This window comes from Carlito syrichta, unplaced genomic scaffold (genome assembly GCF_000164805.1).
Source record: "Carlito syrichta isolate Samal-C Ts95f unplaced genomic scaffold, Tarsius_syrichta-2.0.1 Scaffold304471, whole genome shotgun sequence".
NCBI lineage: Eukaryota > Metazoa > Chordata > Mammalia > Primates > Tarsiidae > Carlito > Carlito syrichta.
In genome coordinates, this window is record NW_007248567.1 from 20,940 (window position 1) to 44,052 (window position 23,113).

Genomic DNA, 23,113 nt, shown 5'->3' on the forward strand with positions numbered 1-23,113 from the left:
TTTGTTCTTTTTTATGGCTGCGTAGTATTCCATCATGTATATGTACCACACTTTTTTAATCCAGTCCCCTTTTGATGGGCAGCATGGTTGTTTCCAGGTTCTTGCTATTGTGAACAACGCTGCGATAAACATACGTGTGCAGGTATCTTTTTTATAGAGTGATTTGTGTTCTTCAGGGCATATAAAAATTTTTTTTTAATTAGCCAGGCCTAGTGGACGAACCTGTAGTCCCAGCTACTCAGGAGATTGAAGGAGAAGGATCGCTTGAGCCCAGGAAGTTGAGGCTGCAGTAAGCTGTGATCATGTCACTGCACTGCAACCTGAGCAACAGAGTGAGAACTTACCTCAAAAAAAAATATTTTTTTAATGTTATTTCTAAGAGTCTGACCAGTTCATCATCAGTGGTTTATAATTCATCCTAATTTAAATTTCTATCAGTTTTTAAATAGAATAAATATGCTTTGTTACAGATGAATGAAGCGAGACATATGAGTATATGTAGCAAACTAAATTGACACACAAAATTTACAAAATATTTTGAAAAGAATACAAAAAGAGAGACCAGTTTGGTGTAAGTGTAAAATCTTTTATTCTAAGAATTGGAAAATAATCCCTTTAAGGTTGTTTGCTAATTTTTTTAGCACATGCTGTGAATAACTGCTTACAAGTGCACACAGTGGTAGAGATGATGAGGGCAACAAGTGGTAGAGATGATGAGGTTTTTGGGGTGAAGGTGATTGGCACAGAACCTTGACCAAGACCGTGTCTTTTTTAATCTCTGTTTTAATGCTGTATTTCTCTCTGAGCCCAGAAAAAACATCCATTAAGTTGCTAAAAATGTTCCTTCTTTCAACTTCTTCATAAAAGTTCTTAAAACTTGTAGACTTCATAGAGCTTTGAAAATTAGTTTTGCTCATCAGTCATATCATCTCTGAGAATTTACTGAAGGAGAAATGTAAATATAAAAAGATTCTAGTCCTAAAATGCCTAACATCTTATTTTTAAATAAAAATCATTGACAATAGCCTAAATGTCCAATAGCTAGCTAAGGAATGATTCAGTAAGTTATGGTGCATCAGCTTGATGTATCCATCAAATGAAAATTAAGAAAAGACAAAAACAGAATGGGAAAGTGTTTTGATACTGTTTGGCAAAAACAGGAAAAAAGTGCTATCTGTATGGACAAGGATGGGACGAGAAGCCATGCATGATGTTGGGCAGGGACTGGAGGCACAGTTTCCTGCTGTAAAGCTATCTGTGGCATAAATAAAGCTAGTTTTTAAAAATGGCTTGTGCTGTGAATTGGGCATTTTTCCAGGGAGTAGTTTTGGAGCAGCCCTCAGACAGATGGGGAAGGGAAGGTTCACATGCTCATATCTCATGTTCAGAGGTGGACAGATTTCACTTCGTCTACAGATTGATGCCCCACTGCTGAGTCTACCTCACAGATTTCTGTGTGTAATAGGCTCAACTTCCTTAGACACTGACACAAGGTCACTGACTGTATAGTAACAGGTCCACTACTGTGTTCTGTGTTTATTTGAGGTCAGCCCAGGTCCCAAGATTTTACTACAGAAATTACTCTTGAGGTGATCTGTAAACTAGTCCTTCCTTAGCTTGGTCCAAATAAGTTCTGCCCCTTATCTAATGAAATTAGTTTTCATTTTCAGTGCCATTTGAGTCACTTATGACTTTCTTCTGTAGATGTCCTTGGATACTAGTCCTTCAGCATCACTTACTGACTAGACCTCCTAGTTGCTGCCTTAAGTACCTTGTGTCTTAGACTGAGCTTACTGATTTCTCTCCCACCTCCTGTGCATGGGCTCCTGTGTTAACTGGGTGCAGTCTCTCCCTGCTAACTTAAGGTGGAATCGTAGCATCACCTCCAGCTCCCTGTCCTGCAACACCATGGCGGTCTACCCCTGAAGCATCCCCCATCCACACAGCTGCTGGCCACCCCCAGCTATAGGTCACCATATAACTTTTCCAGTCTTTTCTCCCCAGGACTGAGTTAACCCGCCTGTGTGCTACCCACTCAGAAGCACAGAGACTTGCCCAGAAACTTTCTTAGACTCCCCATTAACCTGATACACATGCTTGACTCCTTAGTTGAGCATTTAGGGCCTTCTGCAATCAGGTTCACTTTCCTGTCAAGCAAACCTCTGTGCAGCTCTTCCCATGTTGCCCTGAGGGTCCTATGGGCCTTGTCCAGACTATTCCTCAGTTCATTCCTCCTACAAGAAAGCTGTGCTTTTTGGATTAGTGACATTAATTTATTGTAGAGATGAGGTCTCGCCAAGTTGCCCAGGCGGGTCTCGAACCTACAGGCTCAGGCAGTCCACTCACTTCAGCCTCCCAAAGCGCTGGTTTGGATTGGTGACATTAATAAGATGTTTTCCATTGCTATATTCTAAATAACAAGGGAATAATAATACACATAGTAGAAATCCGGGCACCAAATCAGGATTCTATGTCCCTGTCTTATTTGACAAAAGTGCATATTATTGAGGAGATGGGGGCGGCATTTTAAAAGGAACTTAGAGCATTAGTAATTGTTAAAACAAAACAAAAAAGAGTCTTATCCATGGGAGTACAGTAGTTAGTTTCTGTGCACACATGACTGAAATACCATTTGTGCAGAGAGAGTGAGCGAGCGCGGGTACAGCCTGACATTAATGAGGGAGGAGGCGGACAATGAACACATTAGCAGTTGTTGCACTTCTGTTTTCTTTATATCCTTTATCCTCAAGTTCCAACCTCCCCCTCATCCAGTTCCTTAAAAAATGTGATACATAGTGAGTTTCCTTTATATGCCTCCACCAAGGCATTATTGGAACTTCTTTTTTCCCCACTGCAACAAAAGGCAGAAAATGGTATTTTTTTAGTTTTTGAGAGACATGACTACTATAACTATCCAATAAAGGCATAACCAAGAATCAGGCTTTTATATTTTGAAAAAATATGAAATCAATATCTTCTGATAATTTATCAGCTCTAAAAATGTCTTTATTTGTTCGATTCAAGTGTTTGACAGTTCTGTTAAGAAAAAACAGGCAGTTTTGGTTATGAGAAATTGAATAATTTAATAATATTGTAAGGTATCCAGCATATCTCACTTAATTATAATTAACTTTTTATCTACCTTGTTCCAAAGAGGAGTAGAAAGAGATTTTTTTTTCAAAATATGCAAAGAATAGCTATGAAAGGCATAATAGGATTTAAAACCTTTTCATATGTATATAAAACATCATGAAGACATTACTCTAAATTTATACAATATTTTGGGTGGTAATTCTTTGAGTGGTCAGGTCTTTCAAGTGCCTGTGAGAGACAAAATAGGGTAGTGGTAGTCTAGATTCGGGAATAACCTGTTTAAAATGCATATTACTCTTCCCTATGTTTGAACAATCTGTACAGAACACAGTCTGTTCATATAGAATTTTGCCTGTTCAGATCTTAGTGGGAATCAGTAGTTCCTTTGTTTGTCACTATGGAAACCAGTCAGCCTATCCTGAATGGCTCTTAGAACACACAGAGTGATGCTTGCTTCTCAGTGTAACTTCCTCACTGAGTAGTACACGGGCTGACTTCTGCCTGCCTCCGGCTCTTGCTCCCTGAAACCCAGCGCCATGCAGGTACAGGACGCGCCCCGGTGGCCCTCAGCCGTGCAGTTGTTCAGCTCCTTTCTCCAGGGCCGCCGGCATTCCACCTCAGACCCAGTAGTGCGGCTGCAGCAGGCCCAGCGAAGCTCTGGCTGTGGCTCTGCCACCAAACTGCTGTCCTCGTCCTCTCTCCAAGTGATGGTGGCTGTTTCTACAGTCAGCTGTGCAGAGGGGAGCCCAACTTTCCTTGGAAGAAAAAGTAAAGCTCTCTTTCTTCTTGTAGATTGCCACACCTTTGTATGTAAATTGAAGGAATGTGAATAGGCTGTCTTTGTTTATGCCTTTTAAAATATTGACAGTTTATTCTACGTTATACTTTTTACTGTCTGTTATGCTAAGTATTTTAGTGGATATGTAGGAGGAGAAGAAATGGTTGAATTGTGTTTTTTTTAAATCAAAAATATAATTTTGAACAAAACTCATCCCCTTGTGAAAGATCTACTTTGATAGTTTCTTCCCTTTCGTTACCAAACTATGTGGGAATTATTGTATGGGAAAGCTTTTTAATGTTGCGATAGATCACTCAGATAAAAAAGGAAGTTTTGTTTTCTTGACAGGATGGAGGAGATTTAGCACTGGCTTATCATCTACCATCGTAAGATAAAATGGAGCTGTTTCCCATATTACTGTTTTGTTTAGAGAGTGAAATTTTGAATTTTCCCTTTCTTGTGTATTCTAGGAAATTCAGAACGTCCAACACCCAAATACACAAAAGTAGGAGAGCGCTTACGTCATGTCATTCCTGGACACATGGCATGTTCCATGGCATGTGGTGGTAGAGCGTGCAAGTATGAAAACCCAGCCCGCTGGAGTGAGCAGGAGCAAGCCATCAAGGGGGTTTACTCGTCCTGGTAAGTGGTCCTGTGGGTCTCGTAGCTCTGTAGGACACAGGAAGGAAGCTGTGTGAGAGCTAGGAGCTCTCTAACACAGAAGGCGCAATGTGGGGCTGTGAAGTCAGGACCTCACTTCACCCTAGACCAGTGGTGTGATCTTGGCCCAGTGAAACTCAGTTTCCTTATCTCCAAGATGGAAATAATAAAGCCAAAACCATAGAGTTTATCTTAATTAAATGAAGTGATGTATGTAAAGTGTCTTAAAGAAATGGGTAATTGGATAACTCTGAACAATCAGAAATTTCTAGAAATAATAAAAATGTTCAGCTGTGTATAAGCTTGTGAAAATTATAAAGGGCACATGTAGTTTCTCAGTTGAATGCAGGTAAGCTTTAACTTTTATGGTGTTCCTATATTCTATATAAAAGGACACATTTCCACACAAATACCCTTCAGTCTGCCATAATAGAAGTGGTACAAGGTGTCAACTCATAGACAACTTAAGATATTTGCTTGTTTATGATGTGAAAGTGCAGTTAATATTGTTCTTGAATCATACTGCTTTTTATTAGTAGCAGTAAACTAGTCAGATAGACCTTTTTTTGATGTGGTGACATCTAAAAAATTCTGATAGTCAAATCACATTTGAAACCCACTTAGAGGAATTCACTGTCTAAAGAATTCTAATAGTGAATTCTTTTTTACATCAAGAACCCATTTTAAACCGAGCGTGGTGACTCATGCCTGTAATTCCATCACTATGGAAGGCAGATATGAGAGGATTGTCTGAACTCAGGAGTTCGAGACCAGTCTAGGCAACATAGCAAGACCTCATCTCCACAAAAAAAAAGAAAAATTAGCCAGGCGTGGTGGTACATGCCTATAGTTCTAGCTACTTGGAAGGCTGAGGTGGAAGGATTGCTTGAGCCTAGCAGGTGGAGGCTGTGGTAGCCATGAACATGTCACTGTACTCCAGCCTGGGCAACAGAGACTCCAACTCAAAAAAGAAAAAGAACCTATTTTTAAATTAGGTATTTGTCAACCAGCATATCCAACTCACATCAGTCCTTTTTCACATTAGATTTGCTGGGTACATTTGTAGTGACACAGTGTGGGGTCCACTATCATTACTGTTCTCCACAGATCATGTTCTGGTCTGTCACTGTCACATTAATGATATGAAGAAGCAGACATTATTCCTAAAGCATAGACAGACAAGAACATTTGTAGTAATGTAACCTAAGGTCACATTAATATTTTTGTTTTATTATTGACTAAGCCATGTCAGTCTTTTCACCTCTGCTGCTTTCACATTACACCTCCCCTCATCTTATACAAAGTTTTGGAGATCGCAGGTTAAATATCATGCATTGTTCCAGAGGGACAAATGTCTTTTCGGATCCTGCCTTGCTAACCTGGTATCTCTCTTACTTCTCTGAGATTCTTGGGACCCACAGTCTCCAATAGACTACCTTCTGTATATTCCACCAGGTCACTGATAAGAGACTTGAGCAGAGTAAAACCAGAGGTTTAATAAGAGTGACAGCTATTTATTAAGCCTCTGTCCATTCATTTGTTTAGTAAACATCCATTTGACTATAGGCCAGGTGCTGTGCTAGATGCTTTCAAATTATTATCATAAAACTCTTAAGAGTTGTTAATGCCATTTTATTTTTTTATTTTTTATTTTTTTTGAGTTGGAGTCTCACTCTGTCGCCCAGACTGGAGTGCAGTGGCCGCTCCCGGCCACCGCAGCCTCGCCTGCTGGGCTCCGGCGATCCTTCCGCCTCAGCCTTCCAAGTAGCCGGAATTACAGGCACGCGCTACCACGCCCAGCTGATTTTTTGATTTATTGTAGAGATGAGGTCTTGCTGCCCAGGCGGGTCTCGAACCCGCGGGCTCAGGCAATCCACTCACCTCAGCCTCCCAAAGGCACGGGATTACAGGCTGAGCCACCAAGCCCGGCTATGCCATTTTATTAATAAAGGATTTGAGTTCCTGAGAGACTAAGTAATTTGCTACCAAGCTAGATAGTAGAAAAGCCAGCATTTGAAACCAGGCTCAGCTGACTCTGGAGCCCGTATTTGTTGCCAAATTACAATAATTCAACATTTTTTCATAGCCGTAAGTCAAGATTTGTGCTAGAGACTTTGCAGCCACATCATAACGAATTTGAATTCTCATACCAACACTATGAGGCAGGCATTATTATCCCCACTTAACACCTGAGGTAACTGAGGTTCAGATAGTTGAGTAACCAGAAATGCCTCTCAGTTGACCTTCATTTAGTCACTAACTATGGGATAACTAATATACACTGTTACCTTTGCCTCTAGATGAGGTTTCCCCATCGTGTCCACTAGAATGTCTTAAGAGTCCTTGAAAACACTTTACTGACATCCTCAAATAACTTATGTCCTGGAATTTTTTCCAGGAATGTAAGGAACTAGAGTTCCTTAGTGCTCTAATCATTCAAAATTGAAGCCAGGTTTGTATAAGAATATTCTTACAGAGTTGTTGGAATCATAGAAAAAGTCATTTCCCAGTCCTCCAGATTGGTATGCTCTAGGTTCTGTACATCTCACCAGTTCCTCTTCCCACTTGCAGGGTCACTGATAGTATCCTGGCCATGGCCCGCCCATCTTCAGAGCTCCTGGAGAAGTACCACATCATTGAGCAGTTCCTCAGGTAAGAGCTCTGTTCCTCACCCCTGTACAGAGCAGAGGCCTGCATTTTTCCTTTCATTGCTTTTGGCTTTAAGTGAAAAGTTGCTTTCATTAAAACAAAAGGTAGTGAAGCGCTTATTTTAAATAAAAAGTTATGATTTTTAGAGAAATTAATATATTATGTTTATTCATGACAAAAATAGTTAATTTTTTTAAAATACTGGCTCATAATATAACTAATTGTTCTTTTTCTATTTAGCCATGGCATAAAAACAATAATCAACCTCCAGCGCCCTGGTGAGCATGCTAGCTGTGGGAATCCTCTGGAACAAGAGAGTGGCTTTACATACCTTCCAGAAGCTTTCATGGAGGCTGGCAGTAAGTTTATTCCCAATCTCCTCTCTTGAATTATCAAGGACAGCACTCAGAGATTTTTTTCTGCTTGTTTCTTAGGTTAAAAAGATGATGGAAATGAACACGATCTGCATAGTAGTAGGGCTCATAAAAAATGAAGATGAGCTAACATCTAATGCCTGCAGTATGCCAGACACTGTTATTTCACATAATCCTTAAAGCAATTGTGTAACCTCATTGTTGTTATTTCTGTTTTACATGAGGCCACAGGGGCTTAGAGAGTTACTGACTTGCTCAAGATCATGCAGCTTAGAAATGACAGTCAGGAATGGAACCTGGACGTGCTCATGCTTTTACACAGCCCTAACCCCAGAAGGACACTAGGGATTCTTTTTGTGACAATCCCAGAGGTTTCTCAATCACAGGAGCTTTGGGCTGGAATCTGCTCAACATGTATCCTTCAAATCAAACTGGAAAGAATAAACCTGCAATCTTGGAACTTGTTATTAAGAAGCTTGCATCTAGCTTTTTTTTAAAATATATACACTGGTAGAAAATCTACATATACTGTCTTTAGCTATTGATCAGTCATTTAGACATGTTTCCTACTTAAACAAGAGCATATGCTTCTCCTCCATAGCTGAGTAACTGAGCTTGGATTATTGGCTTTATTAACTTGTAATTCTACTTTTCCATAACTCTTTCCAGCTGAGTTTCAGCAGGAAATGTCTTAAGTGATATAAAATGTGCTTTGTGAGGAAATGTTAACAATAAATTTACTGGAAATATAAAAAGCTTATTATTTTAGGTCTGCATAACCTATGAGTCTACATGCCTTACAGCTTTATACTTATGAATTCATTCACTTTCTTCAAAAATCTTTGCAAGTATTTGTCCCACATATATATCTTCTTTTCTTTTTCTCTTTTTTGCTGCCTAGTTTATTTCTACAATTTTGGATGGAAGGATTATGGCGTAGCATCTCTTACCACCATCCTGGATATGGTGAAGGTAATGACATTTGCCTTACAGGAAGGAAAAGTAGCTGTCCATTGTCATGCAGGACTTGGTCGAACAGGTAAATCTTAACAGGTGGTTTTATTGTCTTTTGTAAGATTTCCTAATTCTAAGGTTAAATATTTTTCAGAATCTTACGAAGCTTTGGAGACAAGTAGAAGAAGTAGATAAGTTCTTGTGTTCTATACCACTGTAGGATAACTATAGTAACAATAATGTGTTATATAGTTTCAAATAGATAGAAGGATGATACTGAACATTCCCAACACAAAGTAATTATAAATATTTGGAATGATGGATATCATTTTACACTAATTACACTGATCTCTCTGATCAATATACATTCATTATACGTATCAAAACGTTGCATAACTCATAAATATATACAATTATTATATGTCAGTTTAAAATTTAAGTTAATTTAAAAATTTTTTTAAGGTATTTGAAATATTTTAAACAGATTATTACAACGACCACACGTATGTCATATAAAAATCTTTAGCAGCAATGTGAGTTGAAAAAACTGTAGTTCAAGAGCAGTTAAATGATTTTCTACATTTAGTAAGTGGCAGAGCTAGGATTTAACTCCATGGCTGCCTGATTCCAAAGCTCAGGTGCTTTTTATTTTTGGAGGTGTAAAGATTTTGTATGTGAAAGAGAGCTATCTATGCCTAGAATTCCATATAAAGATCAGTAATCTTGCTAAAAAAAAGTCAGCAGAATCTCATTACAATGCTGCTATTATGGCAAAAATAAAGGCCTTAGGGTTGAAATCTTCATTGTCACCTGATCTGACCAGATTCCATCCATGTGTACCTGTGCATTTGCCAGGGGATCCTCCACCTGCTCAAGAGTATCTCAGATAGACCGTAGCTCTGCTCCAGATCATTAGCTCTTGGGGCTGAGCTGAAATCTCGCTATTTCTAAGCATTGACATGACAGCCCTGCAGATACTTCACACTCATACTGAGGTCTGCCATGTCCTGGTGAGAAAGATATGCTGCTCCCTACTATGAACTGGAGATCATGCAGTTTCCAGAGGTTCTGATTTTCATAAATGACAAGAGGGTCACAGACTTGTGAATCACACAGGTGATTGGCCTCTTGCTTTAATATTAATTGTTATATCTAAATTAATTATTACCTTTTCATTAGTTACTCCTTTTAATCATTTGTCAATAAGAATATAGTGTACATGTTTACACTATTAAGGATGACTTCCTTAAAATTACTTAATTTTCCATAACTGCTTAAAGAAAAATAGTGTTATGTCATAATCTAGAGAAAAACACATATTAGTGTAGACACAAGTCTGGAAGAATTGTCAAGAAGAAAAGTAGGCTGTGACTGTAAATAATCACCAAAGAAGATACTGCCCAAGTAGGAAATGTTCCAGGCTGGGATGTGCCAGCAGTTGATGACAAGGATGGCAGAGTAGGAGGTTTCAGGCACAGAGTGGATGGATGCATTTAATGGTAATTCTTGAGAGCTGTTCAGAGTGAAAAATAGAAGCAGGATTTGTGTTCTTCTCAGTTACAGCTGAATAAAGCAAGGAGGATATATGGGCCAGATATTCAGTTATTCAGTTTCCCTCCTCTGCTGCACTCACTCTCCTATATGGTGTCAGTGCCTGTGCTAGCACAGCTCCAGCGCAGCTCAGGGGTACTGAGATGACTCAGTCTCGGGAAGAGGGGTGCCACATAGACCTGTAAGTTCTACACAGTAAGGAATGCAGTAATACACTGTAAGTTCTACACAGTAAGAGGAATGCAGTAATAAACACCTATACAAAAAGTCACAATGTTACCATCATCGTCCTTGAAATGTACCTATATCTATATGGTTTCTTAACACATATTCAAGTTTTAAATCATTAAAGAGTGATAAAATAAACAAAAATATAAGCTTTTCTCATACCAGTCTTCTTCACTGTTTAGGTGTTTTAATAGCTTGCTACTTAGTTTTTGCAACAAGAATGACTGCTGACCAAGCAATTATATTTGTGCGGGCAAAGCGACCCAATTCCATACAGACCAGAGGACAGCTACTCTGTGTAAGGGAATTTACTCAGTTTCTGACTCCTCTCCGCAATATATTCTCTTGCTGTGATCCCAAAGCACATGCTGTCACCTTAGCACAATATCTAATTCGCCAGCGTCATCTGCTTCATGGTTATGAGGCACGACTTCTGAAACACATACCAAAAATTATCCACCTTATTTGCAAATTGCTGCTGGACTTAGCTGAGAATAGGCCAGTGATAATAAAGGACGTGTCTAAAGGACCTGGTCTCTCTGCTGAAATTGAAAAGACCGTGTCTGAGATGGTCACAATGCGACTAGATAAAGAGTTACTGAGGCATGACAGTGACACATCCGACTCCTTTAACCCTACTGCAGTAGCGGCAGATTTTGAGAATCGAGATGTGATTCTTTCCAGTGAGCAAGAGTTTGTCCCCCTTTGGAAGAGGCAGAATGTTGAGTGCCTTCAACCCCTGACTCATCTGAAAAAGCAGCTCAGCTACAGTGAGTCAGATTTAAAGAGGGCAGAGTCCCTCCTGGAGAAAGGGGAGACTCCCCGGATGGTGCCTACCCAGGTCTTACTTGGTCACAACCCCAGGCAGCAGAAGCCCATAAGCCACTATGTCTCACAGTCTCCAGAGGTGGATTTACATAAGGAAGCCTTGGTTCGCAGCACATTTTCTTTCTGGAGTCAGCCAAAGTTTGGAGACTTGGAAGGACTCAAAGATAATGGGTCACCAATTTTCCATGGAGGGAACATTCCAAAGGAAACACAGCAGAATGGGGCCTTCTCTACTGGTGTTTCAGGCTCACACAGTCCTGGGGAACCAGTTTTGCCCAACTGTTCAAATGTCCATAAGGATGCAAACCCTTCTCACCAGCAAGCATCTTACTGTCGATGTGAAGCTCATGGTAGTTGGGGCCCTGGCTCTGTCAAGAAGAATGGCAGGGCTCCACGAAGCTCTCTGGACTGTGGCTCCAGTCTTAAAGCACAGCTCTCGGTTGGACATGAAACCCAGAACAGCAAAGACTTGTCTGAAGCAGCTCCATACCCTGTTTTTCAATCTGAATTGAATGTTGAAGCAAGGAGAATACTGGCAGCCAAAGCCCTGGCAAATTTAAATGAATTTGTAGAAAAGGAAGAAGTGAAAAGGAAGGTGGAAATGTGGCAGGTATTATCATTTCATTTAATTATAGATATGTGGATAATATTTATGTTACAGCCAAAATGTAGTGTGTGTGTGTGTGTGTGTGTGTGTGTATGTGTATTTATTATTTTTATTTATTTATTTTTTTGAGTTGGAGTCTCACTCTGTTGCCCAGACAGGAGTGCAGTGGCCACTGCACTCTGGCGATCCTTCGACCTCAGCCTTCCAAGTAGCTGGAATTACAGGCACACACTGCCATGCCCGGCTGATTTTTTTATTTATTGTAGAGATGAGGTCTCACCAAGTTGCCCAGGCGGGTCTCGAACCCACGGGCTCAGGCAATCCAACTCACCTCAGCCTCCCAAAGCATGGGATTACAGGCTGAGCCACCGAGCCCGGCTCAAAATGTAGTTTATTTTCCCACATTTACTCGTTATAAAAATGTGAAGATATATTTGCATAATACTTAAATACTTCAGGTTTCTCAGCTGTGATGCAAACCTGATGTTACAGAAACAACACCAGGTAGTTTTGTGTTTTCATTTAAATCTGTGTGCACTTAGCACAAGCTTGACTCACAGTAGGCATTGATATTAACAGCTTCCTTTTTTCTCGCTGGGTTTGTGGGGGCAATCAGCCCGTAGCAGACAGCATCAGGAATGACCCAAAATATCTCTAATCTGAAGGATTAGCAGAGGGAGCCACACTTTGAGAACCACTGACTTAGAGACATAAATAAAATAATTTTCCAAAGCTCATCAACACGAGTGCTGAAGTGAGGTCAGAAGAGTGATACTGTCTCCTCAGTATCCCCTTCTTACACTTATTAGTCCTGCTCTGAAGGGCAACTATGGGAATTCAGGACAGCAGATGGGAGGTATCACAAACCACTATGTGCCATTAGTTCTATCTGAGATGAAATCTTTAGGATCCTTTCTTAGCTTTTACTTAAATTGGAATGTAAAGTTTTAGCCCCTTTTTGTGTTGTACGTTTACTAGGAAGACAGTCTTAAGTCAGCTAGCTGTACTCTTTTTGCCCAGAATGAGCACTTGGTATAGAGAAAAGATAGGCTTCATAAACCTAGTTATCAGAAACAGCCCCAAAAGGAGGCTGACTTGGAGAGTCCTAACCCAGTGAAATCTTGACTTGTCAGCCCATAACCTACTGTGAATTATTTTAATAGCTCTCTTCCATAGTCTGTTATTAATTAAGCAAGGCGTATAAAATTTCTAAGAGTGCCAATACCGCCTCAGATATAGAGCCATGAAAATTAAGTTTGCAGCTTTCCACAAACTTACAATTGTATGATGAGAGGAGAGAACTTTTGATAGAAGTTTTGTTCATCAGAATTGTAGTGTTTTGCTTAACCATAGTTCAATGTATTGATTTTTTCCAAGATGAGTTATTTTATTTCCTACTCCAAACTGAAAAAGTCTTCCATTCAGTCAGCAAATATATCCCATGTATAACTGTATATTAAGAGTTAGTAAGCAAGAAGGTCTCCTGTTGTAGCTGAAACATCTCTTCTCACATTCCTGGGTCAGGGCCACATGCTCCTTGGCTGAGTACCCATGTGAATTCTGCCTTCACTAGTGAGTTCAGGATGCCAGACTGTTTCAACATGTAGCTTATACAAACACATTTTCTAGAGGTGATCACAGACCTTTTACTGGGATTGTTTTTCTTTTTTCTTTTTCCTTTCTAGATTTCCTTTTAGGACTTTTAGTAATAAAGAAGAATCACTTAAAGTCTAAAAAAGAATAAAATGAACATCAATTTGAGTAATGTAACGCTACCTGTGCCTATACTTAGGCCCTTTCACATTTATGATTTCATGCAATTTGTCACTGTTATCACAGATCACATCTGTGAGGCAGATGATACTGTTTTCAAATTCTTTGTTCATCTTATGAACTCAGTATCACAGATGAGGAAACTGAGGGTCATGGAGATTAAGTGGCTTGCTCAGAGTCATATGACTTTAGGACTTTGTATGCAATGTGTTCATAACTGGGTACATGTTGTATGAGATTTGTCTTTTTTTTTGCTTTTTAAAAAATTTTGTTTTAAAGAAGTGGGATAAAATTCAGGTTTAGGTTTATAAATGGTCATTGCACAGGTAAAGTTTGGGCCTTACTTTGGTCCCTTCTCCACCTGGTTTGAGATCAGGCACCCTTATTGATGAAGTGTGCCTCCCCTCCCTCCACCCCACCCTGGCAGTTTCCCACTACTGCCAATCCCTTATAGTATTATGACAATTGTTCAGGGTCCACTTATGAGTGAAGACATATGGTACTCAGTTCTTTGTTTCTGTGATAAATCACTGAGTATTACAGACTCTAAATCCATACAAGTTGCTGCAAAATTCATAATTTGATAAAATAGTCATTTCACGAAGTGATTTTTTTAGTAATATCAGTTCTTCCCAGCTTGTCTCCTCATTATCTGCTTAAAATTTAATAAAAAGCTACTCTGTTACATACGTGACCTATCGGATAGAAAGGACTATGAACAACTAAAAGGACTAGCTTATTTATAATAAACACCCAGTGCCAGAAGGTCCTTGTGACAAAGTAGAAACAGCACAGTCTCTGGAGTGGAGTAAGGCAGGACTGGTGTGAACACCTCCATTGCCATTTTTAAGCATTGGACCCCCAAGGGAGTTATTTCATCTTTCTTGAGTCCCAGTCCATTTACCTGTGAGGAACCTTCCTGTTGGGTGCTATGAGAGTCAAAAGTCATGTATTATAGTTTCTGTCCCATGGTACACATGCTGTGAATATTGGATGGCAAATGAATGAATGAATGAATGTAGCAGTTGTGATACTTTAAAATTCTTATCTCACTGTTCCTATGTTCTTTGTGAGGTGAAGTTGTAAAACCTCACACTTAAAAGTTCCCCCAGGCATTTGGAGTATTAGAAACTTCCTAGTTATTTTCCCTTCATCAAATTTAAGGACTTGGGGCTTGTTAACTTTTACACAGAATTCCAAAAATACATTTGAAAGAAATATATATACCCCATTTACCAACTTTTAAGCACTTTTTTTTTTTGCACAATTCAAAGTTTCAGTTAAAAGCTTTTCTTTAGATCCCAAGTTAATTTATAAATGTTACCTTATTTATACTTTTTCATCTACCATCTACTTTATTGCAGTAAATATTTATTTTGCTCACTAGAGGCTTGAAAAGGAAGACTGTCTTCCTGAACTGTTTCTATGGTTTCTGAATGAAGTAGAAAATGGATTAATTATGCCCCTTCTCTGTGCTACAACTTTAACAGACCTTATCTCAGTCAGTTAACCCAACTCTTTATGAGGCAGGGGACAAGCTTCAAAAAGAGAAAATGAGGCTTACAAAAGTTCTATGTCTTGACCCCATGTCTGGCCTGGAAATGGAGAGCCTGGGAGAGGCCCAGATCTTAGAGCCTGAGGCTTTCTCTCTCGTGGGCATTACAAGAATCATCCAGTGTTGGTTGATGCAGCTCTTTCTCGACTCTCCCTGTCTCTTTATGTCTATCTCTTTTACTTTTTAGAAAGAACTGAATTCCCAAGATGGAGCTTGGGAAAGGATATGTGGCGAGAGGGACCCTTTCATCCTGTGCAGTTTGATGTGGTCTTGGGTGGAGCAGCTGAAGGAGCCTGTCATCACCAAAGAGGATGTGGCCATGTTGGTTGATAGACAAGCAGATGCCACAGAAGCACTCTTTTTATTAGAGAAGGTAAAGTGGCATTAAACCAGTTAATGACTTTACCTAAGTCCCTCGGCGTTCCATACGTTAACAAAAAAATCTAACCTAAAAAAGGTAATTCATACAGAATCCAAATCTAATCTAATAGTTGTTCCAGGATAAGAGAAGACATTGATACCCAGTACAAACATTTAGAAAATACTAAAATAAAAAGGGTAAATGTCCCTAATCCTGGGAGAGCCACTTACTATAAACATCTTCAAGTCATTTAATCTTATTAGTATGTATGTTAACTTAGTAAAAATCATTTTAACATGCAACTTTATACTTCCTTGTTGCTCAAAATTACAACATAGGCATTTTCCCATGGAGAATGTAAGCTTTTCATAAATATTGACTGTAATGGGTATGATGCTCTAACATGCAGATGTGCTGTAATGAACCACAGCTCAGTGTTAGGTATTTTTTTCTACTTGCTATGAGCACAAATATGGGGAAACTCAAATGTGCACTCATTTGTATTTTTTAAAAGGGGTATGTGTCATATATATACACGTATATGCATATAATGTGTATATGTATAACATATAGAAGACCATAGAAGGAAAAATAAGAAACTGGTAATAGTGGTTGCCTTTGGAGAAAGAAACTGGAAGACAGTGGGTCTAGGAAAGAGGAAAAACTGTATGAATCCTTTCATATAATATTTTTAACCATATAGAGATACTAAATTTCCAGTTAAAAATAGGCTTTGTTTTTGTTTTAGGAAGCAATATTATCTAATAATCAGCCCTCAGTTACCTACTATACTGCAATATAGACATCTCATTGTTTCCCAATCTTCACTAAAAAATCTTCTACTACTATGACTACACATACATACACATACATAAACATACACACACCAGGGACACACATGGACACATACACACAGATCACATACAAGCACATGTTCATACATGCACACAGGGACAACACACACAGACACATGCACACACATAGACACTCATACATACACACCATAGTTGCACTATGCATATCTTTTAAGAAAAGGTTTTTCCTGTATCTAGTGTCCTTTTCTTAGGATATCTCAGAAATTAAATCACAGAGATAAAACAGGAGAAGGTGATAAGGGAGAAGATTACCCTTTGCCAGGTAACCATGGGCCAAACCCTTTAGGAAATAATTATCATTTTCTCTTCTATTTCTCTCGATAGTCCTTAGAGGTAGAGGCCAGTTTTACAGACAAGGAAAGATAAGGGAATGTGCTCAAGGTTTGCAGCACATGTCAGAACAAGATTCAAGCTCAGACCACTCTGGCCCAAAGCTTGTGTGCTTTCTATCTCATGAGCCTGCCTATTTTATCATAATTCAACCCAGCCCTCATGTTTAGGGTGTTTACATTGTTTCATGTTTGTGACTTTTATAGGCATCATTGTAATGATAATTTGTGGGGGGGGTTCTTTTAATTTTTTTTTTTTAAAGATGTGGCGTATAATTCTGTGGAGGTTTTTTGTTTGTTTATTTGTTTGTTTTCAGATTATGCTTTTAGAGTAGATTTCCAGAATTGAAATTAGTGGTCTCAATGCATTACATCTTGGATATGTGTTCTTCAAGGTGATGGAATTTCTCCTTTGCTAAGGTAGACAGCCCTCAGGAATCAAGTCAGTGGTCACGTTTCTAGGGGATCTTCTTATGTTGGAGGCTACTTCCTTAAGTATAGCACTGCTCCTGGGGAACTGGGGCTGTCATTTTCTTCATCTGCCTGCCTCTGCACCAGGCTGAGTATGCAGGGCCTACCCCCTCAGTGTCTGGTTGATAAGTCCGTGCATTACCATGATATGTCAGCATCTACTAGTCAAATTGAAGTGATTGTATCCAGAAACAACAAGATGAGAAAATTTATTCAGCTCAGCTCACTGCGAGACATACTTTGTTTAAAATTGCACTGATGTTCAAATTCGGTTGTATTTTGTGCAGTAGCTAGCCAGCTTTGATATTATCTCCTGAAAGCTTTTCAAACTATGTTAACACATAACTATAAACATTTGGTAGAGCTCTTGGTAGGTATTTCAGCATTTGCGATTATGAGTACTTGGTCACAGACCAATTCTTGACCATATGATTGTTTTGATTTCTTGAGGCATTTTACAAACAACTTTTGATTTTGATTTCTATGAAACCAGGGGCAGCACCAGACTATTCTCTGCGTATTGCACTGCGTAGTGAACCTGCAGACAATTCCTGTGGAAGTGGAGGAAGCTTTCCTTGCCCACGCCATTAAAGCTTTCACTAAGGTGGGTCACACATTTCCTTTCTCCCTTCCGCACCACAAATTGACATCGTCTTGGTAAAATCAGAATCCAGAGGTCACCATCCTCCTCTGAAATAAAACTTTTAAATATGTTTCCCTTTGTAAAAATGTATTTGACATTTCTTATAAGTCGTTTCAGAGTTTTGACCCCAAAAAAGTTTTCAAACAGTGATATTAGGAGAAGCTGCACTGTGGATTTTTTGAAGGAGAATGTTGGAACAAAGAGCTTTTATATAGGAGAAAAGAAAAGCGATTGAGTAGCGAATACATATTTTAAATCATGTGCCTAGTAGGAGTCAAAATCTTTGCTTGTAGAGCCAGTTCTACCTTTGATATAAACATGAAGCCAGCTATTGAGAATTAAACATCCAGCATTGCTGAGTCAGTACTAAGTCCTGGTTGGCAAATCCTAAGGAAGGAGGTAAAACATGTTTTCCTAAAAGCCCATCCTTTTGACTCACAGCAGTTTTTCCTGACTGAAGAAAGAAGCCAGGTTCATACCAAGATACAAGATTCCCCCTCACCTCTTCAGCTAATTTGTTTTGCATCTCTCATTAAGCAGCCCAGCATTTGAATAACAACATCTGTTATAACATTAAAGACATAGTATTCTTTGTACTCATTCACAAGTTATGAAGATTCTTCCTGTGTAATATTTGTTCAATCTTCTTCTCCTCCACTCTTTCTGAAGTGACATCCCTACTGCAGGCATCCTTGTTCCTCCTCTGAATTTTACAGCACCATCCACTGACATCTTTTCAGTCTGTTCTCCACAGTTTCCAGAGCCAATGGTCTCATCTCCAGATCACATAATGCTTTACACCCATGTTTGCATTTTCCCAGACAGAGACTGCCTACCATGTAAGGAGGGTTGGGGCTTGGCGTTTAAGAAAGTAAACAATTCAAACTATGATTAATGTCAATAAGGAGTTTTTGCAAATAGGATAGACAATATAGTGGTTAAGAGAAAATAAAATTCCTGAGTTTGACTAAAAAGAAAATCCTTAATATTGGTTTTCCTGAAAGCAGTAGGGATTCTTTACACCAGGGGTCCCCAAGATCCAGACTGTGGACCAGTACCAGTCCTTGACCTATTAGGAACTGGGCCACACAGCAAGAGGTGAGTGGTGGGCAAGTAGAGCTCCACCTTCTGTCAGATCAGTGACAGCATTGGATTCACATAGGAGCACAAACCCTATTGTGAACTGCACGTGCGAGGGATCTAGGTTGCATACTTCTTATGAGAATCTAATGCCTGATGATTCCCTCCCCCCAAATCTGTGGAGAAAGGTTGGGGACCGCTGCTTTACAACATCTTTTTGCCTTTTAAAGGGATACTTATGAAAAGTTAAATATAGCAGTTGTTCAAATCTGTCTATAAAAATGTGAGGAAACAGCTCTCCTTGGGTCTCTCCTGTGTCTTACAGTTTCAGAAGCAGATGCACTGGCAGCTCTATCTGGGGGCCAGTGTCTGTAAAGCTCTGCCTGTAGTTCTGCCTTCCCGAGTAATAAAGGTATTTCCCTTCATGGCAAGCATGGCAGGTTTGTCTGCAGTTCCCTTATAAAAATAGGAACTCCTCGGCTATGATGCAAATCCCTTGCTTGTACAGCTTCCATCTGGGCCCCTCTGCATCTCCCTCATGCGACCTGGAAGGCAAGGGGAAGCCATGTGCATATGAAACACATGCAACTGTGAGGAATAAAGGTGTTTATCTCTGACGCAAGAGTCTCAAACCTGCCACCAGTGTCCATAACACTGGCAAGTAATGGGTTCGCTTATAAAGAGGGTAAATTTCAGACCTTTTACAGTTATTGGCAAAGAGAGCAAGCATCCCTTTGAAAATTATCAGAGAAGGAGAAATTCCTTCTCTGGAAAGGCAATGACTGTGTGACTCTGATTCTCTCTCAGTGAGCCACATATTACTCTGGGATAGGATTAGTGGGGTAGAAGGTCCTTGTTCTAGTCCTCTGTTCTGCCATCACTCCTAACCCAGAGTGTCGTCCACTTGAATGAAGAGTCCAAATATGTGTACAGGGTACCTTCCAATCAAGGGGAAAGGAAACTAACTTTTATTGAGGTTTTAATATGTGCCACATATGTGCTAGGCTCTCATCGATGCTCATCGAAAATCTTAGGCAAGTGGGTATTGTAATCTCTCTCTTACAGAGAGGAAATTGAGACCCAGAGAGGTTGGGTATGAAATAAGATACATAACTGGTAGGTGGGGAAGCCAGACTTTCCTCCAGATCACGCTGGCCCAGAGTGGCCATAGGGCCTCTCAGTTGGACACTTACAGCTGATGTGCTTCGTTTTAGTAAGGGACACTTTTCCCTCATACCATCAATGATTAGTCTGAATTTAAAACTCATTTCACCCTCACTGTTGACTTGCTTCATGACTAGGTGTATGTGATTATATCCAGGCACTAAATTAAGTTTCTGAGTTTTCATTCATAAGTTTGGAATTGACATGGTTGACAGTTCTGAGCATATGCTGGAAGAAAAAACAAAACCTGCATAATGAACATTTGTATACCTAACCCCGAATGGTACCCCACATCTTTAAAATAAATTTTTTTTTTTAAATGACAAAAGATAGCCCTAAGCCGGGCCTCTAGTGAAGCTGACTTTCCTTCACGATGAAGATTTCAGACAATTCTGATATAGTCTTTCAGTAAAAATGTGTGAAATTTCTTATGTGTATTTTTAAATTATATATAGTTCTGTTTATAAGTCTTAGTTTTTTTTTCACCCCACTCCTTCTTTTCTTCCAAAATTGAAACTGGTTAAAATTCTTGTTATAGTGTCCTGAATATAAATCTCTTTGTCACCAGGTTAATTTTGATTCTGAAAATGGACCAATAGTTTACAACACCCTGAAGAAAATATTTAAGCACACGCTGGAGGAAAAAAGAAAAATGACAAAAGATGGCCCTAACCCTGGCCTCTATTGAAGCTGACTTTCCCTCACAATGAAGATTTCACACCTACAGATCCAGATAACATCTCTGCTCATATGTGAATAAGCTGAAGTCTGTGGAACTACTTTTCCTCAGAGTACTTTATTTTGAACATTGTTGGTCTGTGCTGAGAATGATTGTTGCTGTTTGGAGCAATTATTTATTTTAAAATACCCTTGAGCTACATTTTTGTTTTGAAAACTTGCCATAAAGTTGGTGCCACTTTCTTTTATTTATTTGACTGAATTAATATTGTTGTATTAACATTTTAAATATGTGGTGTTTACATCCTTATTCTTTTTGATGTTTTTTGGGAAAATGTTGCAACTCATCTTTCCAAAGCAGTCTTTTTTTGACAGAACTCTTTCTAGAGTTTTTACCAAATAGATAACTTTAGTAGTAAAACCTCACTGTGTGTCTATCCCCCAACACACGCCCTAAGAAAGTCACCAAGTGTCTTAAGCTGTTTTGTATTTGTTACTAAGAAGGCTATTAATGCAACATTTTTTTAAGATTTTTTTTAAACTTTGAAATTTTTTGTTTTTCCTTTTATTTTTATAAATGTGACAGAGAATTTCAAAGTGTATTATTTTCCAGAGTGATTTAGATTTGCTTTAATGGAGTGACTGAAGTGGTTAGGGTTTTTTTACTTGCGGAAAGTAGATTTACTCTTTGTCAGATTCCAGACAACCTCACCAGCCTTGGCTGTCACAAGGAGGCAGGAGCTGTTCTCAACACACCAAGCCTTATTCCCACTGCCTTGGGTTGCTGCTGAGCCAAATAGTGTCTTTAAAGAGGAAGCAGGATCAGAGGCAAGTGGTGTGGGAAGTTGCTAAGAAACAGGGCTTGCCTCTGTCCTCCCAGGGACTCCACGGGAGAGGCTCACAGGCTGGGGGCTTCGTGCCAGCCCTGTGCTCTCCAGGGGGCGTGTGTTGCTACTCTGCAGAGGCCATGCTTAGAGCTGGAAGAAGTCAGGACTGGGCGACTGTGCGAATGGTGATTCGCATGAGCAGCCTGGCCCTGGCCCCACATTCCCACATTTGCCACTTAGTAGACCCACTTGCCTCAGGGCTCTGTCTTTGGCTCCTTTTTTATTATGAGAATTGAGATTTGTAATGGTAGTTGGCACATGCAAGTTGCATTTGCCCTTCCTGGCCTTATGTAAAGAGTGTCTGCCTAAACTGTCAATTAGCAATTGAAGCCATACCTTTTATTTAAATTAATACGTGGGGATGCCAGAGGCCAAGCCACGGAGAGGACAGTAGTTTTTTCCAAAAAAAGTAATAGTAATCAGACCAATTTCAAACTTAAAAAGCTACTACTTAAAGATGGAAGTTCAGGGAAAGCAAGTCTAATTTAGAACATGAAATTTCTCCAACTCCTACATTTCTGGATTAAACTCTAGCACATCAAAAATATTTTAGTCATTATCAGTCTCACTAACTCTAATGGCAAACACTAAATGCAATGTTCTTTCACACTGTTTCCATTTTCTTGGAACTCAAGTTCAATGGATTTTAATAAACTGGGCTGCCCACTCCAGAAATGTCTTAATTTCAAGTGCCTGCCTGGGAAAGAAGGGGAGGAAACAATTGCATTGTGTCCAAAGGTACGTTATAAAAATAGGGTTTTTACTAAAAAAGATGTTTGTTCTTATCTCTGTCAGCCTCACGTGTGCAAGTGACATCACAGCTCTTTTGACAAGTGTGCTGTTTGGCCACGTATCTAAAACACTGGTTGCAATGTAGAGAACTATAAGTCTAAGCACACTAGCCTGAAAAAGAGATGTGATGGGGAACTTAATCAGGCTATGTACAAATATTGTATTTATTTAAATAAAAGCGAAAAGAACAACCCATAACCATAGTTTTGTACTTCTTCACCTTGATGCTCTCAGACGTCGTACATACCCTGATGGTGAAGATAAGGCTTTGCTCTCTTGGATTATCCTGATGGGCAGATTGAGTTGATGGCTGAATGGTTAGCTAGCCAACTTCCAGTTAGTGCTGGCGCCCTCTATTGGTTCAGCATGACCAAAGAAAGTGGACCCTGGGATAGGTAAATTTTGAGAGGAATGAGGAATGGTTGAGGAAAGTTCCAGGGTGACAAGATTCCTGCCTTCCTGTGTTTGAATGGATGAGGAGTTCTTTATAGCCCAGAGGATAGAAATCTCACTTTTTTTGAGAAGTAATAACTGCAAAATTCAGTTCAACAGAAGTAGGAAGGTCAAGAGCACACCCATATTAAGAACTTACCGTGGGCCAGCCCCATTCCTTACCCACTGAATTCTCTTGGCAGATGGAGATTTCATAATCTTATCTGTATGACAGAGGATTCCATGTCTGACAGACTCCATGCTCTGCCTTCCTCCCTGTTCATGCTTCCTGCCTATGGGACTGAACCAGGCAAAGCTAGCCAGCTGGAGTGCCCTTGGGGACCTCCAGGT

At 39.6% G+C, this 23,113-nt stretch overlaps 1 protein-coding gene across 4 annotated transcripts in view; it reads left to right on the forward strand.

The window, feature by feature from the left end:
• The window catches only part of PTPDC1 (protein tyrosine phosphatase domain containing 1), a 40,051-nt gene extending 17,523 nt beyond the window's left edge, over window positions 1-22,528 (forward strand). The window contains exons 1-9 of one of the 4 annotated variants that reach the window (XM_008060002.2): window positions 3,525-3,861; window positions 4,342-4,513; window positions 7,103-7,183; window positions 7,421-7,539; window positions 8,456-8,593; window positions 10,470-11,725; window positions 15,238-15,423; window positions 17,580-17,690; window positions 20,542-22,528. In XM_008060002.2, the coding sequence (XP_008058193.1) occupies window positions 3,630-3,861; window positions 4,342-4,513; window positions 7,103-7,183; window positions 7,421-7,539; window positions 8,456-8,593; window positions 10,470-11,725; window positions 15,238-15,423; window positions 17,580-17,690; window positions 20,542-20,661 (2,415 nt within the window). In that variant the 5' untranslated portion in view covers window positions 3,525-3,629 and the 3' untranslated portion in view covers window positions 20,662-22,528. Of the gene's footprint in view, window positions 1-3,524; window positions 3,866-4,339; window positions 4,514-7,102; window positions 7,184-7,420; window positions 7,540-8,455; window positions 8,594-10,469; window positions 11,726-15,237; window positions 15,424-17,579; window positions 17,691-20,541 lie in introns of those variants that run through there. The other 3 variants (XM_008060001.2, XM_008060003.2, XM_008060004.2) reach the window with 3 other exon arrangements.
• The last annotated feature ends 585 nt before the right edge of the window (window positions 22,529-23,113 follow it).